Consider the following 22,825-nt stretch of genomic DNA (forward strand, 5'->3'; position numbering starts at 1 on the left):
ATGCTGCTTGGCCTGCTGTGTTCATCCAGCCCTGCACCTTGTTGTCTAGAACTAGATTGTGGTTCTTTCACTGTTAATCATCAAAATCCTGGAATTCCCTTCCCAGCATCACATCACATCAACTGCAGCAGTTCAAGATGTGGCAGTGCCACCTTTTTGAGGGCAATTAGGGATGGGCTGTAAATGCCCATTGCCATTGATGTTCACAACTCCCAATAAAAGTTTTTTAAAAAAAAAAATAACTGCCAGGCGCTGTGGTTACCATTGATCAGAAACTGAAGTAGAACAACCAATTAATTGCTGTGACTACTGAGTTTTTATTAAGTGGCCCAGTTGCTCACTCTCCAAATCTTTTCTGCTGCCTACAAAGCATAAAGTTGTCTGGTAGTTGCAGGATGGGTGCAATTCCAAGAATGTTGAAAAATTTTGAGTCTGCATCACAGTGGATTGCTTTTCTGCATCCCATCCACCGACAGAACAGCCATTCATTTCAGTAACAAACATCACTGGTAATGGGCTCTCTTTACAGAATTCACTACAGCAATTCACTGATTTTTTGGCAATAATTCCCAAACCAAACACTGGAATTTCTGAGATGAATAACAAGTCTAGTGGAACAAAATCACCATCAGTCTCCAAGTATCACTTCTTCTAAACTGGTCGTGTCATTGTTTCTTGGTTATTGAGGGGTTATAATCTTGGAGGTCCCTACCTAATGGGACAGTTGGTGTCACTTTGTTTTTGCATTGGCCAGGCAGCAGACTCCACTCCCTTCTCAAGGCAGCCAGGGACAGGCAATATTTGTCAACAATGTTTACATCCAGAGAGCAATTAAATGGAAAAGGAAAGTTCTGTGCAGTTTGACTTTTGAATCCAAGTCTTTTTTAGGCAAGGCCAGTTTCAGTCCGCATCCTGACAGACTTGCCTAATTTACCACATTATAGGTAGTGGCATAGTTGTAATGATTGATTTTGGAAATGTTTACATTGGTTCAGAGCACTGTTGTAGCATGTAGTTGGAGCAGAAAAGGAGTTTTATTTAAAGATACCTGCCTTATACTGAATAAATATTAATGGGCAAGAAACATTCATTGCCTGTATCTCAATTTTGATGTCAAAAATAGAGGAAGGAAGGAATTCCATGATGCTAAGAATGTTTACACTCTGAATTGTAATATGTATGCCACACTGGAAGAAAGTTACGTGGTTTGTATATATGGAAGCTGAGTATTTAATTGAGAGTTAGCTGATACTAAAATATGTAATCCTTTTGGCCTGGATTGAAGTAATACCCTTGTGAATGGTGTTTAAACATTGTCATGATCTAACTTGCTCTAGCTTTAAATCTGCTCCAGCATTTGAAGTATGAGTTTCTATGCTTCTGTTAGTGAGTTGATTTCAAACTGTTGGAAAGGTAAGTCATTTTAACTATTCCCAGTACTGCGTACATTGAGTGCTGCTATTCAAGCCCTGCAGTAGGGATGTGAATATAGTTTAAAAAAAACTTGTTTAAGCTATTAACTTTAATTGTTTAACCTGTTTATGTGCGCAGGTGCATTTATTACTAAAACACCAATGTATTTTTATCAGCTCTGCAGTGTAAATTATATACCCCAAATATGAAAAAGAGCAATAGGTAAATCTACAGAACAACTGTCGGAACATATTGCATAATATCCACAAACACTAAGTGCTTTTCCAAAATGGTAACTTCTTCATGCTCTTTCAGTCTTGTATGGAATGACCAGTGTTGGAAAACTTGCAGAAACTCAGCAGGGGCAAGAAATAGAACTACAAACAGAATTATAAACAAAAAAGGTGGTATTCATGCTGATGGAGGTTTGGAAGGGGGTATAGCTGAGCAGAGTTGGTGACAGAGCCCGTGGTGGGGAAGGGGGAAGAAAGGAAAGAAAACAATCAGGGTAGGCAGACAAATGGATTGTTGTTATTAAGCTCGATCACATCACCAACTGACTGTAGTTTAGGACCTAAGGGCGTAGTCTGAGAATAAATGCATACCATTTTAAGACTGAGATGAGGAATTTCTTCTCTCAGGATTGAAAATCTTCAGAACTTCTTGCCACAAAGAACTGTGGGGCAGATTCCTTGCACAGGTTTAAGGCTGAGATAGATTCTTGATCAGTACGGATATTCGATGTGAGCAATGTTGGATTAGCCATGATCCTATCGAATGGCAGTGAGGACTTGAGGGGTTGAATGGCCTACTCTTCTTCCCATTTCTTATGGTCTTATTTCAGGTGCCAAAGATATGTTGCTTGATTTAAGGTGTCAGAACCAAATGATGGCAAAAGATTCAGGTGAACTTAATTCCTAATTTTCACACAGACAGTAAAATAATAAAACTTTAGTTTTTATTGATCTGAAAGGAAACTAGGTTACTTTTGTTAATAACCAGCCATGGCTGTGTGTGAATCCTAAGAAAGGAACAGTAGAGTAGGAACAGGCCCTTCAGCTCATAGGGTGGTGGTAGAGGGATTGTTTTTTGGGCTGGAGGCCTGTGACCAGTGGTGTGCTGCAAGGGTCAATGCTGAGTCCACTGCTTGTTGTCATTTATATAAATGGTTTGGATGTGAATATAGGAGGCATGGTTAGTAAGTTTGCAGTTGACTCCAAAATAGATGGTGTAGTGGACAGTACAAGGGATGGGCCAAGGAGTAGCAGATGGAGTTTAACTCAAATAAGTGCAAGGTGTTGCATTTTAGTAAGGCAAACCAAGGCAGGACTTGTATGTTTTAATGATAACGCCCAGAGGAGTGTTGCTGAGCAGAGAGAACTTGGGGTGCAGGTGTATAGTTCCTTGAAAGTGGATTCGCAGATAGACAGGGTGGTGAAGGTGGTGTTCGGTATGCTTGCCTTCATTGTCAGTGCATAGAGTATAGGAGTTGGGAGGTCATGTTGTGGCTGTGCAGAATGTTTGTGAGGCCACTTTTAGAATACTGCGTACATAAGGTTTTGGAGTACACTGTGGAACAAGAAACCAGCTCGGCGAGCCAACCAACCTCAATACTGCGTACAGTTTTGGTCTCCCTGCTATAGGAAGGATGTTGTGAAACTCGAGGGTTCAGAAAAGCTTTACAAGTATGTTGCTTAGACCGGAGGATTTGAGTTATCGGGAGAGGCTGAATAGGCTGGGGCTTTGTTCCCTGGAGTGTCAGAGGCTGAGGTGAATTTATAGAGGTTTATGAAAGCATGAGGAGCATGGACATGTTTAATACCAAGGTATTTTTCCTAGGGTGGGAGAATCCAAAACTAAAGGGCATAGGTTTAAGGGGAAAGATTTTAAAAGGACCTGAGGGGTAACTTTCTCTCTCAGGTGGCGCGTGTATGGAATGAGCTGCCAGAGGAAGTGGTGGAGGGGGTGTAATTACAACATTTTAAAATGCATCTGGATGGGTGTATGAATAGGAAGGGTTAGAGGGATATGGGCCAAATGCTGGCAAATGGGACTAGGTCAGACCAGGATGTTGGATCGAAGGGTCTGTTTCCATGCTCTGACTGTTTGTTTGTGCCAACCATGATGCCATTCTAAACTAATCCCATCTGCGTGCACAAGGTCTGTATCCCTCTGTTCCCTACCTGTCATGTGTCTGTCTAAATGCCTCTTAAAAGTTGCTATCATTATCTGCTTCTACCACCTCCCTGACAATGTGTTCCAGGCACCTACCCACCCCTCTTTTTGGGGGGGCAAGAAAGAAGACTTGCCTCACACATCTTTATACTTACCCCTCCCACCTTAAACCTGCGTCTCCTAGTATTTGACATTTCCATCCTGACAAGGTGCTGACTATCCACGCCTCTCATGAATTTTATAAGCTTCTATCAGGTTCCCCCTCAGCCTCTGTCACTCTAGCGAAAACAATCCAATCTCTCCTTTTTAGATATTGTACGTCCAAACCAGGCAACTTCCTGGTAAGCATCCTGGTTGTCCAACTGTTCTTCTCTCTTTGGGCTCTAACCCCACCTATTGCTTACTCCTTCTGCCCCCCACCCCCCCCTCCCCCCCTACCCTATCTTCTACATCTAAACTAACCTTTTCCTGGTTACCATCAGTTCTGAGGAAGGGTCACTGTTAACTCTGATTTCTCTCTGCAGATGCTGCCAGACCTGTGGTAAACCTCTTCTTTTTTGTTTAAAGAACAAAGAACAACACAGCACAGGAACTGGCCCTTTAGCCCTCTGACCCTGTGTCGTTACGTTTTACCCTTCCATACTAAAACTGTCTTCACTTTTGCACCCTCTGAAAAGCCTCCACATCCTTCCTATAGTGTAGCAACCAAAACTGCACAAAATACTCCAAATGTGGCTGAACTAAAGGTTTATACAACTGAGTACAAAGCAGGTTGAATCAATCTGCATTATTTTTGAAATCTTAAAAGCTACAATTATCATCTTTTTAATGTTTTCTTTTTGCCTAGTGAGAACACAGCACACTTTCATGTAATCATTCATCAACATCCAAGCTTTATACCTTTCAACCTTCCTGGGTTACCTATTATCTGAGACATTTTTTGGCAATTCTGCAACATCTTCATTTTATGTGACCAGAACTGTACATGGCATGATATCTTTTGAAAATGTTTCAAAAGTGATTTTTAGGTTTATCTTGCATTTGACTCAATGTTGACTTTTAAATACGTTTCAACACCTGATTTGACTTACATTTTGCCACTGATCAGTGTTGTGATTATCCCCTATTAGCCAGGACCATAGATATTTTATTTTCTATATTTTGTTTTCTTTTCATTAAACTACTAGTCACTTCAGTTTTTGAGAAATATGTTTGTATTCCATTGAATTCCATTTGACATCTGGTTACTCAGTATTGAATTATTAAATCCTCTCATTGCTTATCCTGTTTAGTTTTGCAGTCTACCAGCTTCATGAGCTTTGTAACATCTGTGCATTTAACTACTGGGTTTTGGAAACTTCACTTCAGATTAGTTTGGGAGTGATGCTGAACAAAGATGGTCACAAAAAGACATCCTTACATGAATCTATATTGCCTTTACTATGATAAAATTTTCGACCGCACAGGTTCTGTGAAGTTTGCATTGTATTGTATAATGAAGCATGAGTAATAACCAATTACAATGTTCTCTGCTTCCAGTTATTTACTTGGTATTGAAGACTTAACAGAGTTGACTTGTCAGCTTCAATTTCTGTTTGGTAGAGATATTTATGTCACCACCAGTACATATACGCACATTGAGAAATTATTTATGATGGTAAAGTCATAGCTTACATTTGAGTTCTACATTTATTAAATAAGTAGCAGAAAATTCATTTTTAAAAACCTCTTAAACAAGTTCACAATACTTTTTTCCCCAAGTAATTTTTAATACTCAAAGGCTTTTGTTAAGTGAAGAGAATTCCACATTCTCAGTTGTTTCAAAGTGCTGCACAATCAATGACCCATTTGTCATGAAGTGTTTTCACAAGTACCTGGTCAGTTTACAAGTCATAAGAGCAGTAAGTGTACTCTGAGATGGGTATTCACTCCTCTTTTCTGTTCCTGTGTTGCTGCAGCCAACAGATTGTTGGCAGGGTTGAGGAAGAGTCTGTGAGATGGAAACTCCTCTGTGTCCCTGTCAGACATGAGGAGCTCCCAAGGTCGGTCAGCTCACAGATTAATTTGAAAACTTAGTGATAAGCTGAGATTTAGGGATATATTTTAAATGTCATTTATTGCAAATTCGACTTTTTGAATTGAGTTTAGAGACATGAGTCTTTCTGTGTGTTTGAAATTTATAGTTAACTTTTAAGTATTGCTTTTAAAATAGTTTTTGAGGCCTGACTTTAGAATGAATAGGTTTTCTGTGCACTACTAATATTTTTGTTAATTTTGGATTGTTCTGCAACCTAACCAGGTAAATAGCGGGGTCTAAAAGTTTGCTAGAAGGGAAACTGCTTTAGAGAAGAAGAGTTTTGATTTTGTATTGAGTTTTGAGGAGTCCTATGAAGCTCTTGTAATAGGATAGCTTTAAAAAGCCAGTGCTTCTGAGAAAGGAAGGATATGTCATGGACTAGGTTGGCTTAGTGAGGAATTAGTACTCCAAGACCGTAAGTGTTGGGGTAAACCACTGAAGAGGTTATTTAATTGAGTATATTTAGCATGCGTATAATAACTCCAGGAAGAAGCTATTTGTTAGTCTAAAAGTTGAAGTTGCAGCAGGTAACAGGAGGGCTAATGGAATGTTGGCCCTCATTTCAAGAGGGTTGGAGTATAATAACAGGGGACTTTTACTGCAACCTTCAAGATGCTGCTGATGACACTACATCTAGAGAACTAAACAGTTTTAGACCCCTTATTTAAAGAAAGATACCATTTCATTTGAAGACAGTTCAGAGAAATTTGACCAGGATGAGCTGTGGTATGAAAGGATTGTCTCATGACCAAAAGCTAAGAAGGTGGGGAATGTACTTGCTGGAGTTCAGAAGAATGAGAAATTATCTCATTGAAACAAATAAGATGCTTAAAGGGCTTGACTGCGTAAATGTTGAAACGATGTTTCCCCTCATGGGAGAGTTTAGGACCAGAGGGCAGAGTCTCAGAATGAAGGGATGCCAATTTAAGCCTGAGATGAAGAGTTTCTTCAGGTTGAGAGCCTTTGGAACTCCTTGCCACAAAGAGCAGTGGAGGCAGAGTCCTTGTGTATATTTAAGCCTGTGATAGATCCTTGGTCAGTAAGGGAACAGAGGATTTGGGGGAAAATGCAGGAAAGTGGGTGTGGAACGTTGGATCAGCCATGATCCTATTGAATAGTGGAGCAAGTTTGAGAGGCTGAACAGCTTACTCTTGTTCATAAGACAGTAATAGGGCCTTATTTCAGGTGGCAAAATCTGCAGCATTGTAAGTTTCTGTTTTACTGAGAGACCACTTCATTAAAACTAAAATCAAAATACAATCTCATGAAGTATATGTCTGGGATCTGTTTTGTCCGGTCATAACATCAGCTGGGATCATAACATGGGTTAGGCTTGTAACCCACCCGCCCTTATTTATGTATAGTTGAATTAATTTCATTTAGCACAGTAGCCTTTGTGAAAGCATGAGAATTTTTAAACAAGGGACAGGTGTGCCCTTCAAACTTCTATTTGAATTGAACTGAGATTGTAAAGATTGTGTGCCTTTCTTTACCTCCTGTCTGTCTAATTGTACGAGGGCTCCATAAATATATAGATTTAATTGTTTAATCTACTCAGCAAGAGTAGAAACACACAAACAATGTCTTAAATTTACTTTTCTGGAAAAAGCACTTTTAAACCAGGTGATAGATTTATTGGTTTCATCATTCTTGGATTTATGATTCCATTGGTTCTTCTGCAATTGAATTTTTTAAGTGTAGCCAGTGCTAGAAGGCTCTGTGTACTGTTTGGTTTCACACTTGTAATGTAAAAGGGACTTAACAGAATGACCTTTATGATCTTCCACTGCTATGTGCTATGTTATAGACCAGAACAAACCCCCTCAAAATATATCAAGGAGATAGGCCAGGGCCTAACTTTTATCTTATTTATGGGCAAGTGTAAGGTGCTGTGTTACAGATGTCATTTGATTGGTCGTCTGCTAGATTTTAAGCAAAACACACTTTGTATTTTAACTGTGTTGTAAGAAGAAACAAAAAAGAGCTGACATAACTTTATTGAAATACTTGAAATAATATTTAACTATTCATCATCAACTTTTCCAATATAGCAGCATACCATAAACACACCCTTGGCAAAGGCAAATTCAGCAAAACAGATTCTGATGTGCTATCGCTAGTCCAGGAGAAAGGAACACCAAAAGAAACAGCCTAGCGGCAGAGAGAACGCAAGGTTTTTGCTGTAGCAGAGAGAGAGCTTTATCAGTCAGCTTCAACTCCAAAAACCCAACTTCATCTGAAAGCAAAACTAAAACTCTGGGACTTTGAGCCTGACACCACCTATCATGCTTCTTTTGTCTAATTTAAGCAAAACATTTAGGGAGCTCAAAGCTGTTCAGCCACTACTTCTGAAGCAGCACTGGCAACACTTTTCTCTGCAAGAGAAACACGTACAGGACAAATCTCTGTTAAAGGCATAATACAGTCACACCTTGCATGTACTGAGTATCTGCTATAGCTGAACCCAATTCCCAGTGGAATTTGCGACATTCTTTGACTTTTGTGACAGGTTTCTGAGGATTGTTTTGCTTATTGTGGTGTGCAAAGTGATAGAATAATAGAATTTTATAGTACAAAAGGAAGCCATTTGCCCCATGTCTGTACCGGGTACTGAAAGAGCTACCCAGCTAGTCCCATTCTTTAGCCTTCTCTCTGTAGCCCTCAAATTCATCACATCCAAATATATATCCAGTTCTCTTTTGAAACCATCTATGGAACCACCTCCACCACTCTACCAGGAAGCACATTCCAAATCCTGACAACTGAGTAAAGTTTCTTCTCCTCTAACTATTGGCTCTCTTGCTGATAATCTTGAAATTGTGACCCCTATTTACTGACGTACCAATTAATGGAAACAGAATATACCCTTTACCCCCTCAAAATTATTCACAATTTTGAACATCTTAATAAGGTCATCTCTTAATCTTCTCTGCTCCAAGAAGAATAAGCCCAATTTCTCACCTTTCCTTGTGTCTAAAATCCCTCATTCTTGATATCGTTCTCGTAAATTTTCTTTGAACTTTCTCCAGAGTTTTAACATCCTTCTTTAAATGAGGTGCCCAAAACTGAACACAGTACTCCAAGTATGGTCAGACCAATGATTTATAAAGTGTAACATCACTTCCTCTCTTTTATACACTCTGCCTCTATTTATAAACCCAAGGATCCTACAAGCCACCTTAACAACTGTTTTGACTTGCTTAGCCTCCTTTGGACAATTATGCACATGAACTATGAGGTCCCTCTCCTCTCAAAGTTGAGGCTGTGTTGTCTGTTTCTTCTCAAAGTGCATCTATTCATATTTCTCTGCATTAAAATTAAGTTTCCAGGTATCTGCCCATTTGATCGACTTGTCAATATCCCTCTGAAGTCACTCGGCATCAGCCTTATAGTTCACTATTCTCAGTCGCTTAGCATCCTCTGCAAATTTTGGATTTTGCCCTCAGCACCCAACTGATGCAATTGATGCTGAAAATACACCAGGTGTTAATTCAGTTATACGTAGACAAAATATTAAATTTAAGATACGTTATAATTGATTTACATAGACATTGCAAAAACACCTGATTTTCCTACACTTAATATTATCAGACCATTGCATGTTGAAGCAGCCATTGGGTGTGAAATGTTAACTGTTTCTCTCTCCACAGATGCTGCCAGACTTGACTTTTCTCCAGCACTTTTTTTTTATTTTAGGGTGTCCCTTGTGTTGAAAGGCTTTATGGTAAAATTTGTCAAAAGTTGATAACTATTAACTTCTGTTGTAATTCTTTGATAGAAGACCTGAGTTTTAGAATATGTATCGTGACAAGTGATTCATTTTTTTGTTTCGTGCACTGGATGACAATTTTGAAGAGTCTAGAAAGCAAACAACCTGTTACCATGTAGGTTATTTACTCTTCATTAACAATGGAATTTGTAATTGATTTATTGTAATTTTGTAATTGTTTTGCGTTTGGTTTATAGTCTACACTTATTTGCTTTTGCTGACCCTACTGTAAGAGGAATTAAAACTCTCACTAAATGTCGCGATGCTGTCTATTTCAAGTAAGTTGTAATTTAACAACTGAGTAAATGATTCACCAATAGTATTCAATGTTGAACACAAATTAATGCATATGGCAGTATTTTAAAAATAGAAAATCTATTTATAAAATAGAAGTAATTAGATAACAAACTTGGAAAACAAATTTTATCAGGAAGAGTTGATCAGTCGTTTGATGCCTTTGTTAACAGGCAAAAAGGCAAATAAAATGTTACAAAACAATGCTACATGCACAGAATGGATCCAGAAAGTGCTTTTTGAACTCTTGGGTGCTTTTAATGTTCTGCATTTGCTGCCATACGTGAAAGGAAAACAATGGAAAACAAACAGGGAAATGTAGCAAGTGGATTTTAGTTCATTCATTTATGAATTGGAAGTCAAATGAGAGACACAAGTGAAATAAAAGCAGAAGGCTGCTCTGAAAAAGAATCATGTTGGGCTCTATATTAACTTTTTTTTTCTCTCTCTAGATTCTGCCAGACCTACTGAGTTCTTCCAGCTTTTTCGGTTTTTATTTCAGATTTCTAGCACCTTCAGTATTTTGCTTATGTTTGAGAAAGATGTGATGTTCGCAAGGTGAAGGGACATGATTTGGGTCAGTTAAATTCACTCTGTGGTAAAACGTTTTACAGACATGGTGTTGGAATCCATGAAAAAATAAATAATTGACAGCAAAAGTTATCAACTGAGTACCCGGTGAGGGGGTTGTATATTTAAGATGGAAAAAGATGGAAATATTTAGATTGAATTAGACCGTGTCCTTGTCACAGCTGTTGATATGCTGTTGTTTTGTCTTCTCTTGGCCAACATTCCATGTTTAACCTCTGCACTCGTTCATCCATAATTCCTGTTGTTTGTCTCAGCTGTGAGTCAGTTGGTATCATACATACCTGGATTACAAAGTTGAGAGTTCAAATCCCTCCTTAGGACTTCAGCCCAAAAAAGAAGCTGCCACTCCGTTGTAGTCTTGAGACATTGTTGGGGATGCCATCCTTCAGATGAAGCTTTAAATCAAGATCTAACTGCCTCCTCGGATGGATGTAAAAAAAATTCCCTGGCACTATTCTGAGCAGGAGTGGGGAAGTTATTCTTAACTTGGCTGATATTTATCCTTCAACAGACATTACATAAACAGGTTATTTGGTTGTTACTGTATTTGTGGCAGCTTGCTGCATGTAAAATTTGTTGTTTCCTACATTATAACAATAACTACATTTTGTAAAGTGCTTTGGTAGTTACCAAAGTTGTTATATAAATGACTTATTCCTAACTGCCTCCAAATCCTATTCACCCGTCACTGCTGTGCTCACTAAATTACCCTGACTCCTAATTAAGCAATGCTTCAATTTTAAGTTCTCCTATTTGACTTCATACCCCTCTATTGCTTTCCACACCTTATTTTTTATAATCTCTTCCAACACCATTACTCTGTTTTCCTCTGATTTTAAACTGCTCCGCCGTTGGTGGGCCATCTTTTGAACTGCAAGATCCTTAGATTTGGAATCCCTTGCTAAATTTCCACTTTGCTATCTCTCTTTTTGAGACATTTCATTGAACCTCTCTTTGGTTGAGCTTTTGGTTATCTGCTCTGATATCTCCTTAAGTGGTTCAGTGTCGTATTCTTTTTGATAATGCCCCTGTGGAAGTGTCTTAGAATATTGTATTCTTTTAAAGGCGCTGGCACTTTTTAAATGCTAATTGTCATTAACATTGAGCCTGTAAGTCATTGGTTTGACACGGCACAACTATTCAAATTGCACTGTTCCTTCAGTTACAAATTTATTTATGAAAGCCAATTAATTGAATCTCTCAGCACAGAAACATATCATTTTAAGTCTATTCTAGAGTTTCTGCTCTACTCGAGTTACTTGGCACTTCATCTCAGCCTATCAACATATCCATCTATTATTTGCTCAGTTGTATGCCTGTATAGCTTCCCCTTAAATACATCGAGGATTCCTTGACAGTTCTAGCCATTTGTTTCTTGCAAATTAGTAGCAATTTAGTAAGAATTTTAATGATACATTAGTATGTTATGTTTCATTTTCTCTTTTTTGGTTTGAAACTAGTCTGAAAAGCAATCTGAAAGAGTTGTGTGCGCATTATATTGAGTATGGAATGCAAAAATATTTTCTTTTGTTGATTCAGGTTGTATATGGAGAGTAGCTTCAGTGAACAAGTATCTTTCAGCTAAAACTCCATTTGTTTTAACATTGCCTAACTGTGTAAAGCCCTGGCCAAACTTTAGGGGACAGGTGAGAATAGGACCTGTGACTTTTTTTTAGGAAGTATTTCCGTACCCGTACATCTCCTAGAGAGCCTTCTAGCCAACATATCAGCATTGAGGGCTGGAGGCAGGAACTCCAGATGAAGCTGTATAAGAAACGGCCTACTGTAAAATCCCCAAGATTACAGAAAAAGGGATGTATAATTTCATAAATGTGAAGATATTTTGATTAATAAAACTTTTAAGTGTCATTGTAGTTTACAGGTCCTAGCTGCCCTAAACTAAATGCAACTATCTTTTAGAATTTCATTTATTACTTTATTTCTGCAAATAGCTCTTTCACAGTATAAAGCAACATTTAATGTTGATTAATTTTGCACTCAATGTCGTTTCCACTGTAACCTTGAGAATTATGTATGAAAGAATGTGCAACTTGAAATTATCTCATTGGCTATAAAGTTTGTGTATACTTTAAGCTTTCAATTTCAGCACAGGTCTTTTCTCTCTTCCAAATTAATTAGTTGAGAAGAATGCATGTTTTGTTCCATTATTTACTGAGCATATTTTGACCAACTTTACCATAAGCAACCATACATGCTTAAATTGTAGTAATAAATATGAAATAAAGAATACACAGCAAGATTTTAAGCTCGGCAATCCAAGTGAATTAGGGCTAATTTGAGTTAGTACTGTTTTGGGGTTATGTATGTCATATTGATTGCATCGAAATGAAGGTGTGAATGTAATTCTGTTAGGTGAATGTCTCCATATATCAGAAGATAGGATGGAACAACTTTCCAGAACGGAGGCGGGCATTTGGCCCATCATGCCAGTGCTGGCTTTTTGACATGACTACTTAGTCTCGCTCTTTTCACACAGACCTGCAATTTTCTCCTGTTCTGGGTGATGTCTCTATTCAATGAACTGTAATTTTGCTTTCCGTACCATAGCTGGTGAATAGTAATCCTTGTTTTCCTTGCATTAGGTACCTTTAAAATGATATATTTGTATCCTTGGTTTTCTGTGTACTTATCTGATTATGCATTACTTGCACATTTTGTAAATTTTGTGCATTTTTGATAAATTTTATTTGTTTTAAGTTTATATTTTAGGCATTTTGAAGAATTCATTCAAGATGCCATCAAAATAAAACAAATCCCAAAATATGTAACAGAGCATCCTAAAAAATGATTCTTTCCAATTGTTTTTCCATGACATTCCTTCTGTGGTCAGAAACTGAAGATAATTTATAAGGAAGTGTTACTTGAAAAGGAACATCTTAAGGTTACAGATCAGTTACTTTTTTATTATTCAAGCAAACCACTGCCTAAATTTTAGGTGTAGTCTGTGGTTTACTTGAAGTTTTGAGTCTCAAAAATTACTTAGAATGTACCAACAATCTTATTTATATAATTGAGAACCTTTTTGCCAAGATAACTTGAATTGTAACCCCTCATGACGTAACAGGTTTTTTTCAACTCGGGACAGCACCAAGATCGGGTTCATTCTAGGGTTGATCTTTCTCAATTTTTTTCTTGACTTGGTAGTGTTGAATTTCAATAGTCTTTAATAGCCTTGGGCTCTGTATTTAAGGATGGATGTGGTGGCCTGGGAAGTGGTCCAGAGGAGATTTACAAGAATGATCCCAAGAATGAAGGGCTTGTCATATGAGGAGTGGTTGAGGACCCTGGGCCTGTACTTGATGAGTTTAAAAAGATGAGAGAGTTGGAGGGGCGGGAGAGAATCTCATTGAAACTTGCAGAATACTGAGAGACCTGGATAGAGTGGATGTGGAAAAGATGCCTCTACTGGTGGGAGAGACTATGACCCAAGGGCATAGCCTCAGTGTGAAGGGAGTGAAGACCCTTTAGAACTGAAATGAGGAAGTTCTTCAGCCAGAGGATGGTGAATCTGTGGAACTTGTTGACACAGAAGACTGTGGAGGCCAGTCATTGAGTGTCTTTCATTCAGAGATTCTTGATTAGTAAGGGGATAAAGTGTTGGGGAGAGAAGGTATACAAGTAAGATGAGACATCTCAGCCTAAATCAAATGATGGAGCAGATTTGATGGGCTGAATGGCCTAATTCTGCTCTTTATCTTACATCTTGGGTTGCAGGGTGAGGAGAAAGAGAATTGACCAACACTGAAACCACTCATTGATATACTCCATCTTGATTCATAGAATTAAACAGAGTCACAAAGAGAGAGTTTATGCCATAATAGGTGTGTTAACCCTTTGAGATTCATCCCATTTGTCTGGTTTTACTCTGAAAAACATCCCTCTTCAAATCTTAATTCAGTTGTCTCTTGAAAGTCATTTTTTTGATAATGCTTCCACCACTCTTTCTTGCATTGTATTCCATGACATCATAACTCTGCGTAAAAGTTTTTCCCCTTGTCCTTCTGTCTTTTGCCAATCATCTTAAGCCAATGGAAATAACTAAAATAGAAAAATAAAACTATGCAAGACCTTCAAGATTTTGAACGTCTTTTAAGTCTTCCCTTTCCTTTCTCTAGTGAAAGGAATACAGTAATCTCATAACATGTCGTAACTCTTTCTTTCTTCGTACTGTTTTAGTAAATTTTCTTTATACCCTCCACAAGGCCTCACCATCCTGCGTGTGGTGGGATGATTAAAGTTAATGTGGTAACCCTGAAGCCTAATCTGAGAGTTACGTAATGCTTGGACATTGGTTCCTGGTTTATTTGTAAACCAAGGAGATCCATAGACCTTTTTTTTCTTAAGTGGCCATGTCACTTGTACTGTCCCCTTCAAAATTTCTGTACATGGTGTCCAGGTCTCTGCTGCCCATTTCATCAGTGTTTTTCCGAAGCCTGACTCTGTATCATCTTGTCGTTTACTGCGCTTGAGCTTTGCAACATTTCCAGATTTTGAGATTATGCTCTGTGTATCAGTCTAAGTTGCAATGTAAGTGACAAAGCGACAGTTCCATTGCCGAGATTTGATGCACAACAATGCACTTCCTTCAGCTTTGATAAACAACCATTCACTACCACACTGTTTCTTGACTTGAGCCGGTTTTGTACTCCTGTAATAAGTGCCTCATTAATCCCATGGCTTCAGCCTCCGCCTGATTTGTTGTGTTGCTGTAATTGTCGTCTCCTCCTATCCTCGCACTGTCCTAAAGTTGGTAAACCAGGTTGCCACTGTTGATTGTTTGATCCATGTATGAAAAATTCTGCAAATTCATCTGATATCAGCAACCAAAGAATTAAGCCCATTATGAAATGATGGCTTCACAAGAGTGGAGAGAATATTTGAACAAATTTTAAGTTTTTTGATTTTTTTGACTTAGATATCTAGCATCTGGGTATACAGAGTGGCATTGTTCAAACCTGTAACTATTTGAATGTGAGACAATTTGAATCTTTTGTTTACATTTACATTTCAATAAAGACCTGAAGTGTTGGTATTCTTAACATGTAATGATATTTTTGATTGAATCTTTCAGTTAAAGGTGAAACTGTCCTGAATAGTTCAATTGCATTTTGAAAATTAGCTGTTTTTATTACGTCAAACTTATTGTATTGATTAAATGTAAAAGCTTTTTATGTAGGCGACTGCTTTGACTAGCTTTTTAAAAACAAATCTTTTACATTCTGTTCTTTCCATTGTTTCCTGTGGTGATCAGTCATTCATTCCAAAATTAATTTCTACATCTTGAAGCTTACTTTGTCTATTTTAGAAGTGCATAAAGCATAACCAAGACAGGAATAAATATCTAGTGCTTTTTAAGATAAAAAGAAAAATTCTCAAGTTTTGCTCCACTGTAACCTGAATCTTTCGTGGATTCTGTGATCACTACGGTATTTGGTCCCTGGACGGAAGCTTGTATAGTAACATCTTTATTCCCTGCAAAATGCTCCTTTTGAATTCTGAAGATGAATTACTTCACTTAAATGGCTGCTTCATATGCACCTTAGACTTTAATACCAATGATTCGTTAAAACCAGGTTTTTTGTAGTGCAGCATAGTTAATGCAAGATTTTTTTTTAACCAATAGGGTTACTGACTTTTTCTGTACACCCTCAATGTTGCACTCTAGCTGTAAACGCACGACATGATTTGTATTTATGGACTGTTGCAACTTTCCAGTGTACACTTTCTATTCTCAACAAATTAACTAACTAGTTTTTCAGTTGCTAATTTCACCAAGAAAACCCACCGCATTTTAGATCGTTTTGTTATCTTGAGCTGATTAAGATTGACCAGCATGGGTCTGGGTGCTGCCGGAAAAAACACTACCTTGTGACGTAGCTGTCCCTCTGTTTGCTCATTTCAATGTGTTTAATATAATTGAACCAGCTTCATAAGTTTATAGAAGCATTTTCTCTCCTTTGGCAACTGTCTGCATTTCTATTTGCATCTCCACCTTTTCTGACACCACTGTTACAATTTTGAAAAAGGTTTATATCAGGTATGATCTAGTCCTCTAGAATTATTTTCAGAATTTTGTAATAACTTGTTGCCTACTTGTGACTATTGCAAACATATGCACTAGGTAATGGAATGATGAGTAAAGTTTTTGGCTTTTTTTGAATTAAGTGCTATTGAATTTATATGATATTTAATTATATTTGTCATGTTCAAACTGAATATTAATATGATATTTAATTTCATGAATATCTGAATGCTTTTAGGGTTATGAATTTCTCTGGAGTTATCCCTCCTGAAGTCAATCATTGAGTATATTCAAGTTCTGGTATTTAATAACACCACCCAATGTCTGCTGTCCCTTGCAGGTTCTTAGCTCCATCCAAAAGATCTCGCACATTATTCTTCCAATCTGAGATCTTTGCTTCCTGATGTGATGATTCTATCCCGCCTTATTAGCATGACTTACCTCTTCCTCCGTGTCTGGCTTTTCTAAACATCAAATATCCTTGAATAATTGCTTTCCAGTCCTGGTCACCATGCAGCCATGTTTCTGTCAATGCAGTTAGATATATTGCATATCTATTTGTTCCTTTAGAACATCTACCTTATTGCAAATGATGATTATTCAGGTAGCGTGCCCTTAACTTGGACTCTTTGACATTATTCTGTTTTCAAAGCATACTATATCTTCTAGTCTCTCTGGCGGTTATTTGACTTCCTGTTACCAACTTCCTTCTAATTTACCTCTGAGGTTATCCCCTCAGGTTCCTACCCACCAAAAACTGAATTTGAAAAACAGCACTAGAAAATCTCACTGTGTAGGTTACCGTTCCAGTCCTGTGGAGGTCTAACTTGACCAGCGTGAGCAGGTCTCAACTGCCCCAGAACAGGTCAAATTCCTCAGAAATCTGGTGCCCCTCCCCACCCTCTCCAGTTGCATATTAAATCAATCAAACCTCCTACTTTAAAGCTCGCTAGAATGTAGCATTGGGAGCAATCCTGAGATTACTGCTATTGATGTCCCGCTTTTAATTTCCCTACTAACTCCCTGAAATCTGCTTTCAGGACTTCATCGCTGTTCCTACCTATGTTGTTCATGCCAATGTGAACCGTGACTTCTGGCTAATTCTTCCCCTCCCCAGAAGGATGACCAGCTGTTCCATGACCACCACAACCCTAGCACTAGGGAGGCAACATAGTCACATTTGTTGCCACAGAAATGCTTGTCTGATCTGACTATGGGATTCTCTATCGTTCTTCCATCCTTTGTCCTCCTCCCTGACTAGGTGGTCCGTTAGTGCCATGGGCTTGACTTTGGCACTATGAATCAGTACTTGACAATGACCCTACAAGAGCTTGCTTGTAATTTTGACTTGTTTAATCTTTCTTTAGTCCTTTGTGTAAGTGGTATATCAGTAAATTAATTCCTAGAATTATTTTTTTATGAAACATGTTATATTTAAATGACGAAATATCCCAATATATTCTGGTCTATTAACTTAGCCAAAGAGTGAATAATGGGTAGGTGTGGAGTGCTAGCAGTGCCAGAAGGAACTTTTAATCTGACCGAAATCAGCTGGAGCATGAAAATCTGGCACCTAAATGAGGGTGTGGTTGCTTCAACAGTATCATGCCGCAGCAGCTTAGCATTGAAATATCATTGGGAGGTCTCCAAAACTCAAACAAATAAAGACTCCCCTAGATATTTGTAAATGTAGTGATCAAGTTTTCAAGATAGTGCTGAAGACCAAAGAGATTATGATGTCATGTATAAGCACCCCAGCACTGAGGGTAGGGTATTGTTGAATAGGTATGGCCTAAAGTAACAAAACACCTTTAAGGTTAAACCCTGTTCACTCCAATAATTAGTGTTCTCATGGGCAGTTAGAAGTCCATTTTCTTACTAGTGGCCTGCAAAGGTACAAGTTTAATGGCTTAGACTTTAGACAGGAAGAAACTGCTAGTTGTCTTTTAATGTAATGCTCTAGAACAATTATCTAAGTGCAATACCGTTAATATAACTTCAAATCTAGACCTGAATCACACCAGTATTATTGCAGGTGCAACCCTCTTTGTCTACGATGATAGGAAATTTGAATTTCCTTATGTCAGTTTTGTATGCAGTCTGCATAATTAGAGCCATTGGCAGCATTAGACTTCCATTTACTTATGTTTTTTGTAGCTATTTGAAAATCAATGAATGCTTAGAATAGTTGTTTTGTTTGAAGTGCAAAATAGAAGATAAATATTCAAAACTCCTTAGTTTGTTTGAAAAATTATTCAGCCAATATTTCTTGCGAAGAATGGAGATGTAGGCTAAACTCCTACTATAACAATTTGTTATTGATATGGACGCAAAGAACACAAGCAAGGAGATAACATTGAACTTTCAACTATTCAAGACACTTGTCAGATCTGAGTCCCCGATTTTATGAATGTGATCCCGTACGGGGTGCAATTTTACAAACCTGATGTGATCATGTCCCGTACTTATGTAAGGCTGCTTCACGTTGATTTACATCTGTGTGTGGAACCACGCGAGAAGGGTGCGCTCTTAAACAAATATTTTGTCAAATTTACTATGGAGAAAGACATTGAAGCTAAGGAACTCTAGGGAAATAAATAGTGATGTCTTGAAAACAGTTCACATTAGAACAGGAGGTGCCGGGGGCCTTAAAAAGCATAAAGGCAAATAAATCCCCAGGACCTGATCAAGTTATCCCAGGACATTGTGGGAAGCTAGGGAAGAAATTGTGGGGCCCCTAGCAGAGAGATTTGTATTCTCCACGGCCAAATGACTGGAGGGTGGTTAATGTGGTGCCATTATTTAAGAAGGGCTGCAAGGCAAAGCCAGAGAACTACAGACCGGTGAGCTGATGTCCGAAGGAATTCTGAGAGACAAGATAGATGTACATTTGAAATGGCAAGGACTGATTAGGGATAGTCAGCATGGCTTTGTGTATGGGAAATCATATCTCCAATTTGAGTATTTTTGAAGATGTGACCAAGAAGATAGATGAAGGCAGAGTGGTAGACATTATCTGTATGGACTTTAGCCAAGTTCTGTATGGGTAGTCTGGTTGGTAAGGCTAGATCACGTGGGATCCAAGGAGAACTAGCAAATTGGATACAAAATTGGCTTGACAGTAGAAGACAGAGTCGTCATACTGGAGGCTTGTGACCAGTGGTGTTTGACAAGTTTTGCTGCTGGTCCACGGTTGTTTATCTTTTATATAAAAGATTTGGATGAAAATATAGGAGGCAGAGAATCATAGCACGGAAACAGACCTTTCAGTCCAACCTGGCAATGCCGACCAAGTTCCCCAAACTAAACTAATCCCACTTGCCTGCATTTGGCCTGTTACCCTCTAAACCCTTCCTATTCATGTACCTGTCCAAATGTCATTTAAATGTTGTAATTATACCCGCCTCGACCACTGCCTCTGGCTGTTCATTCCAATATGAACCACCCTCTGAAAAAGTTTCCCCTCAGATCCCTTTTAAATCTTGCTCCTCACCTTAAAAATATGTCCCCTAGTTTTGAACTGACCCACCCTAGGGAAAAGATCTTTGCTATTCACCTTATCTTTGCCCCTCATTTTTTTAACCTCTTATAAAGTCACCTCTCAACCTCCCACCCTCCAGTGAAAAGATTGTGACCTAATCAGCGCCTCCTTATAACTCAAACCCTCCAGTCCCCGACACATTCTTGTAAATATTTTCTGAGCCCTCTCCAATTTAAAATATTCTTCCTACAGCAGGGTGACCAGTACTGTGCACAGTACTCCAGAAGTGGCCTCACCAACATCCTATACAAGCTCAATATGGCATCCCAACTCTGAGACTCAATGGTCTGAGCAACGAAGCCAAGGGCATGGTTAGTAATTTTGTGGATGAAACCAGAATTGTGGTACAGTGGACAGTGCAGAAGGGGATCTTGATCAATTGAGCCAGTGGTCCGATGAACGGCAAGGGCTTAAACAGTTAATGTTAGGACGTACAGAGCTGAACAGCGATCTAGAGGTGGAGGTACGTAGTTCCTTGAAAGGCGTCACAGGTAGACAGGGTGGTGAAGAAGGCTTTTGGAACGCTTGCCTTTGGTCAGAGCATTGAGTACAGGAGTTTGAGATGTCATGTTACGGCTGTACAAGACTTTGGTAAGACCACATTTGGAGTAATGTATACAGTTCTGGTTATCCTGCTATAGGAAGAATGTTGTTAAACTGGAAAGTGTGCAAAAAAGATTTACAAAGTTGTTACCAAGAGCGGTCGGTTTGAATTGTAAGGAGAGGCTAAATAGGCTGCAACCTTTTTCCCTGGAGTGTAGGAGACAGGGGTGACCTTAGAGGTTTATAAAGCCATTGAGGGGTATAGATAAGGTGAGAATAGCCAAGGTCTTTTCCCCAGGGTAGTGAAGTCCAAAACTAGAGGACATGGGTTTAAGGTGAGAGGGGAAAGATATAAATGGGACTTGAGGGGCAGCTTTTTCAAAGAGGATGGTGTATATATGGAACGAGCTGTCAGAGGAAGTGGTAGACGCGAGTACAATTGCAACATTTTAAGAGGTACACTGGTACATAGATAGGAAAGATTCAGTTTTAGGAAATCTGTTCAGCATGGATGAGTTGAGCTGCAGGGTCTGTTTCCATGCTGTATGACTCTAAATTGAGTTCCGATTTGCCACTTGCTCTGTACAGATTGACTTATGAAGGGACTTGAGAACCCGTTTGCAACCCAGGGACTGCCTGTTCCATGTATAGTTCTAGGATTCATGTTATAGCAAGGATTTGAACACATTAGAGAGAGTGCAAGAGCAATTTGCAAGAACGGTTCCAGGGTTGGTAGATTTCAATTATTTAGGTAGATGCAACAGGTTCGGACTGTTTGCTCTAGAGTGAAGGCTAAGAGGAGATCTAATAGAAGATTTCAAAATCATAAGCGGGCTTGATAGAGTAGATCAGGAGAAACTGTCCCAAAGCGTTAAGAACCAGGTGGCACAGATTTAAATGGATTTGTAAAAGAAGCGAATGTGAAGCAAGAAGATCCTTTTCTCTGAATTCTTAAGGTCTTGAATACACTGTTTGGAAGTTGGTGAAGGCAAGTTCAATTGAGATATTTGGGGTGTATTGGATGATTTGGCTACAAATGGGAGAGGTTATAGGGAAAGAACAAAATTGGCACTAGATGGGCCAATTGGCTGCCTGCGCTGTAACACTTGACTATGTGGTTCATGTATCTTGAAACTGGTTCCATGCATTACTACAAAGAGCCATGGAGTAACTTGTAATATGGACAAACGTTCTCTTTTCTTCTAGGCGAGCAATTCAAAGTTGAAACAAAAACTCTTGCACTGGATTTTGGAGAAGGAACTGAAATTTACAAGGTTATTGAAGCTGGCCTGGATTGTCTAGAAATTGGCGTTCTAGGTATGTACCCTTGAATAAAGTAGGTAGAATTCCTGCTTCCCTGCTTACAATCCTCGAGCCTCAACTTGCACTATTGCGTGTACTTAAAAACAAATGTTTTCTGACTTCTTAAAAACAGGATGCTGCTTTAATTCTGTAAGAGGGAGGGATTTAACATTGAATGTTATGCTTGCTAGTGAATCTTGTCTGTTCGTTTCCTCTGGGGTACAGCAAGCCTCCACACAGCAGATACTCATGTTTGTTTCCTGAATAACTGGTGTTGCAATTCCCTACATTGCCCCCATCCCATCCACCCTTTTTTGCTTTGAACTTTTATTTAAAAAATTGCTTCATTTTAATGCCAGCTAAGTAATGTTTACTGAGTCCTACCTCCCATTAAGTCATCCTCTGACTCCAGTTGAACTACATTTCCTTTGAAATTTGCACTATAAAATATTGGTCGTTGCAATGATTTACCACTTTGCAAACTAAGTCTCCGCAAGTAAAGGATTTGCTGCAGCAGTTTTATTCATTTTTGTTTTCCCTGGGTGTAAGACATTTTACTTGGTATGTTTTTTTGTTACTTCGTAAGGTCTAGGTGGAGGAAATCTGTACATTGCGTACAGGGAAGGGAGAATAGAGTGGAAAGAGAGGCTGTTTTTGAGGAATGCAGTTGAGAAATAAAAGGATGATCACTCTACCTGGGGGCTATTCCTTTGATACAATTTAAAAAGTAAAAAAGAGCTAATTTGCAGGGAAACTGAACATGCAAGAGGTGTAATGAGAAGGCTTTATCCCCATTGATATTCAGGTAATTGATGTTAGTGTAAAGGGAAAAGAGAGGGGAAGAAACATGTATAGGAGAACTCTGTTGACCTGTATGGTCTTGGTTCTGCTAGGAAGGAGACTTTGCTGGATGTGGTGCTGGAGGAAATGATCAAGGTGGTCTAAATATCTTCGAGGGAATACTTGGATAAGAGTGATCATGCATCGAAATTGTTTTTAGATTAATAACAAGTGCAAGGAATGATTAAAGTAGAAATTCTAAGTTGGTAGAGGGCTTGCTTCAATGGGATAAAAAAA

The 22,825-nt window shown here is 38.7% G+C and overlaps 1 protein-coding gene across 1 annotated transcript in view; it reads left to right on the forward strand.

The window, feature by feature from the left end:
- The window catches only part of LOC109922926 (very-long-chain 3-oxoacyl-CoA reductase-A-like), a 155,547-nt gene that overhangs the window by 53,121 nt on the left and 79,601 nt on the right, over positions 1–22,825 (forward strand). Inside the window, exon 4 of the mRNA XM_048606889.1 lies at positions 21,653–21,763. Coding sequence (XP_048462846.1) covers positions 21,653–21,763 — 111 coding nt within the window. The remainder of the gene's footprint in view (positions 1–21,652; positions 21,764–22,825) is intronic.

The sequence above is a fragment of the Rhincodon typus genome, chromosome 17 (assembly GCF_021869965.1).
Source record: "Rhincodon typus isolate 14 chromosome 17, sRhiTyp1.1, whole genome shotgun sequence".
Lineage (NCBI taxonomy): Eukaryota > Metazoa > Chordata > Chondrichthyes > Orectolobiformes > Rhincodontidae > Rhincodon > Rhincodon typus.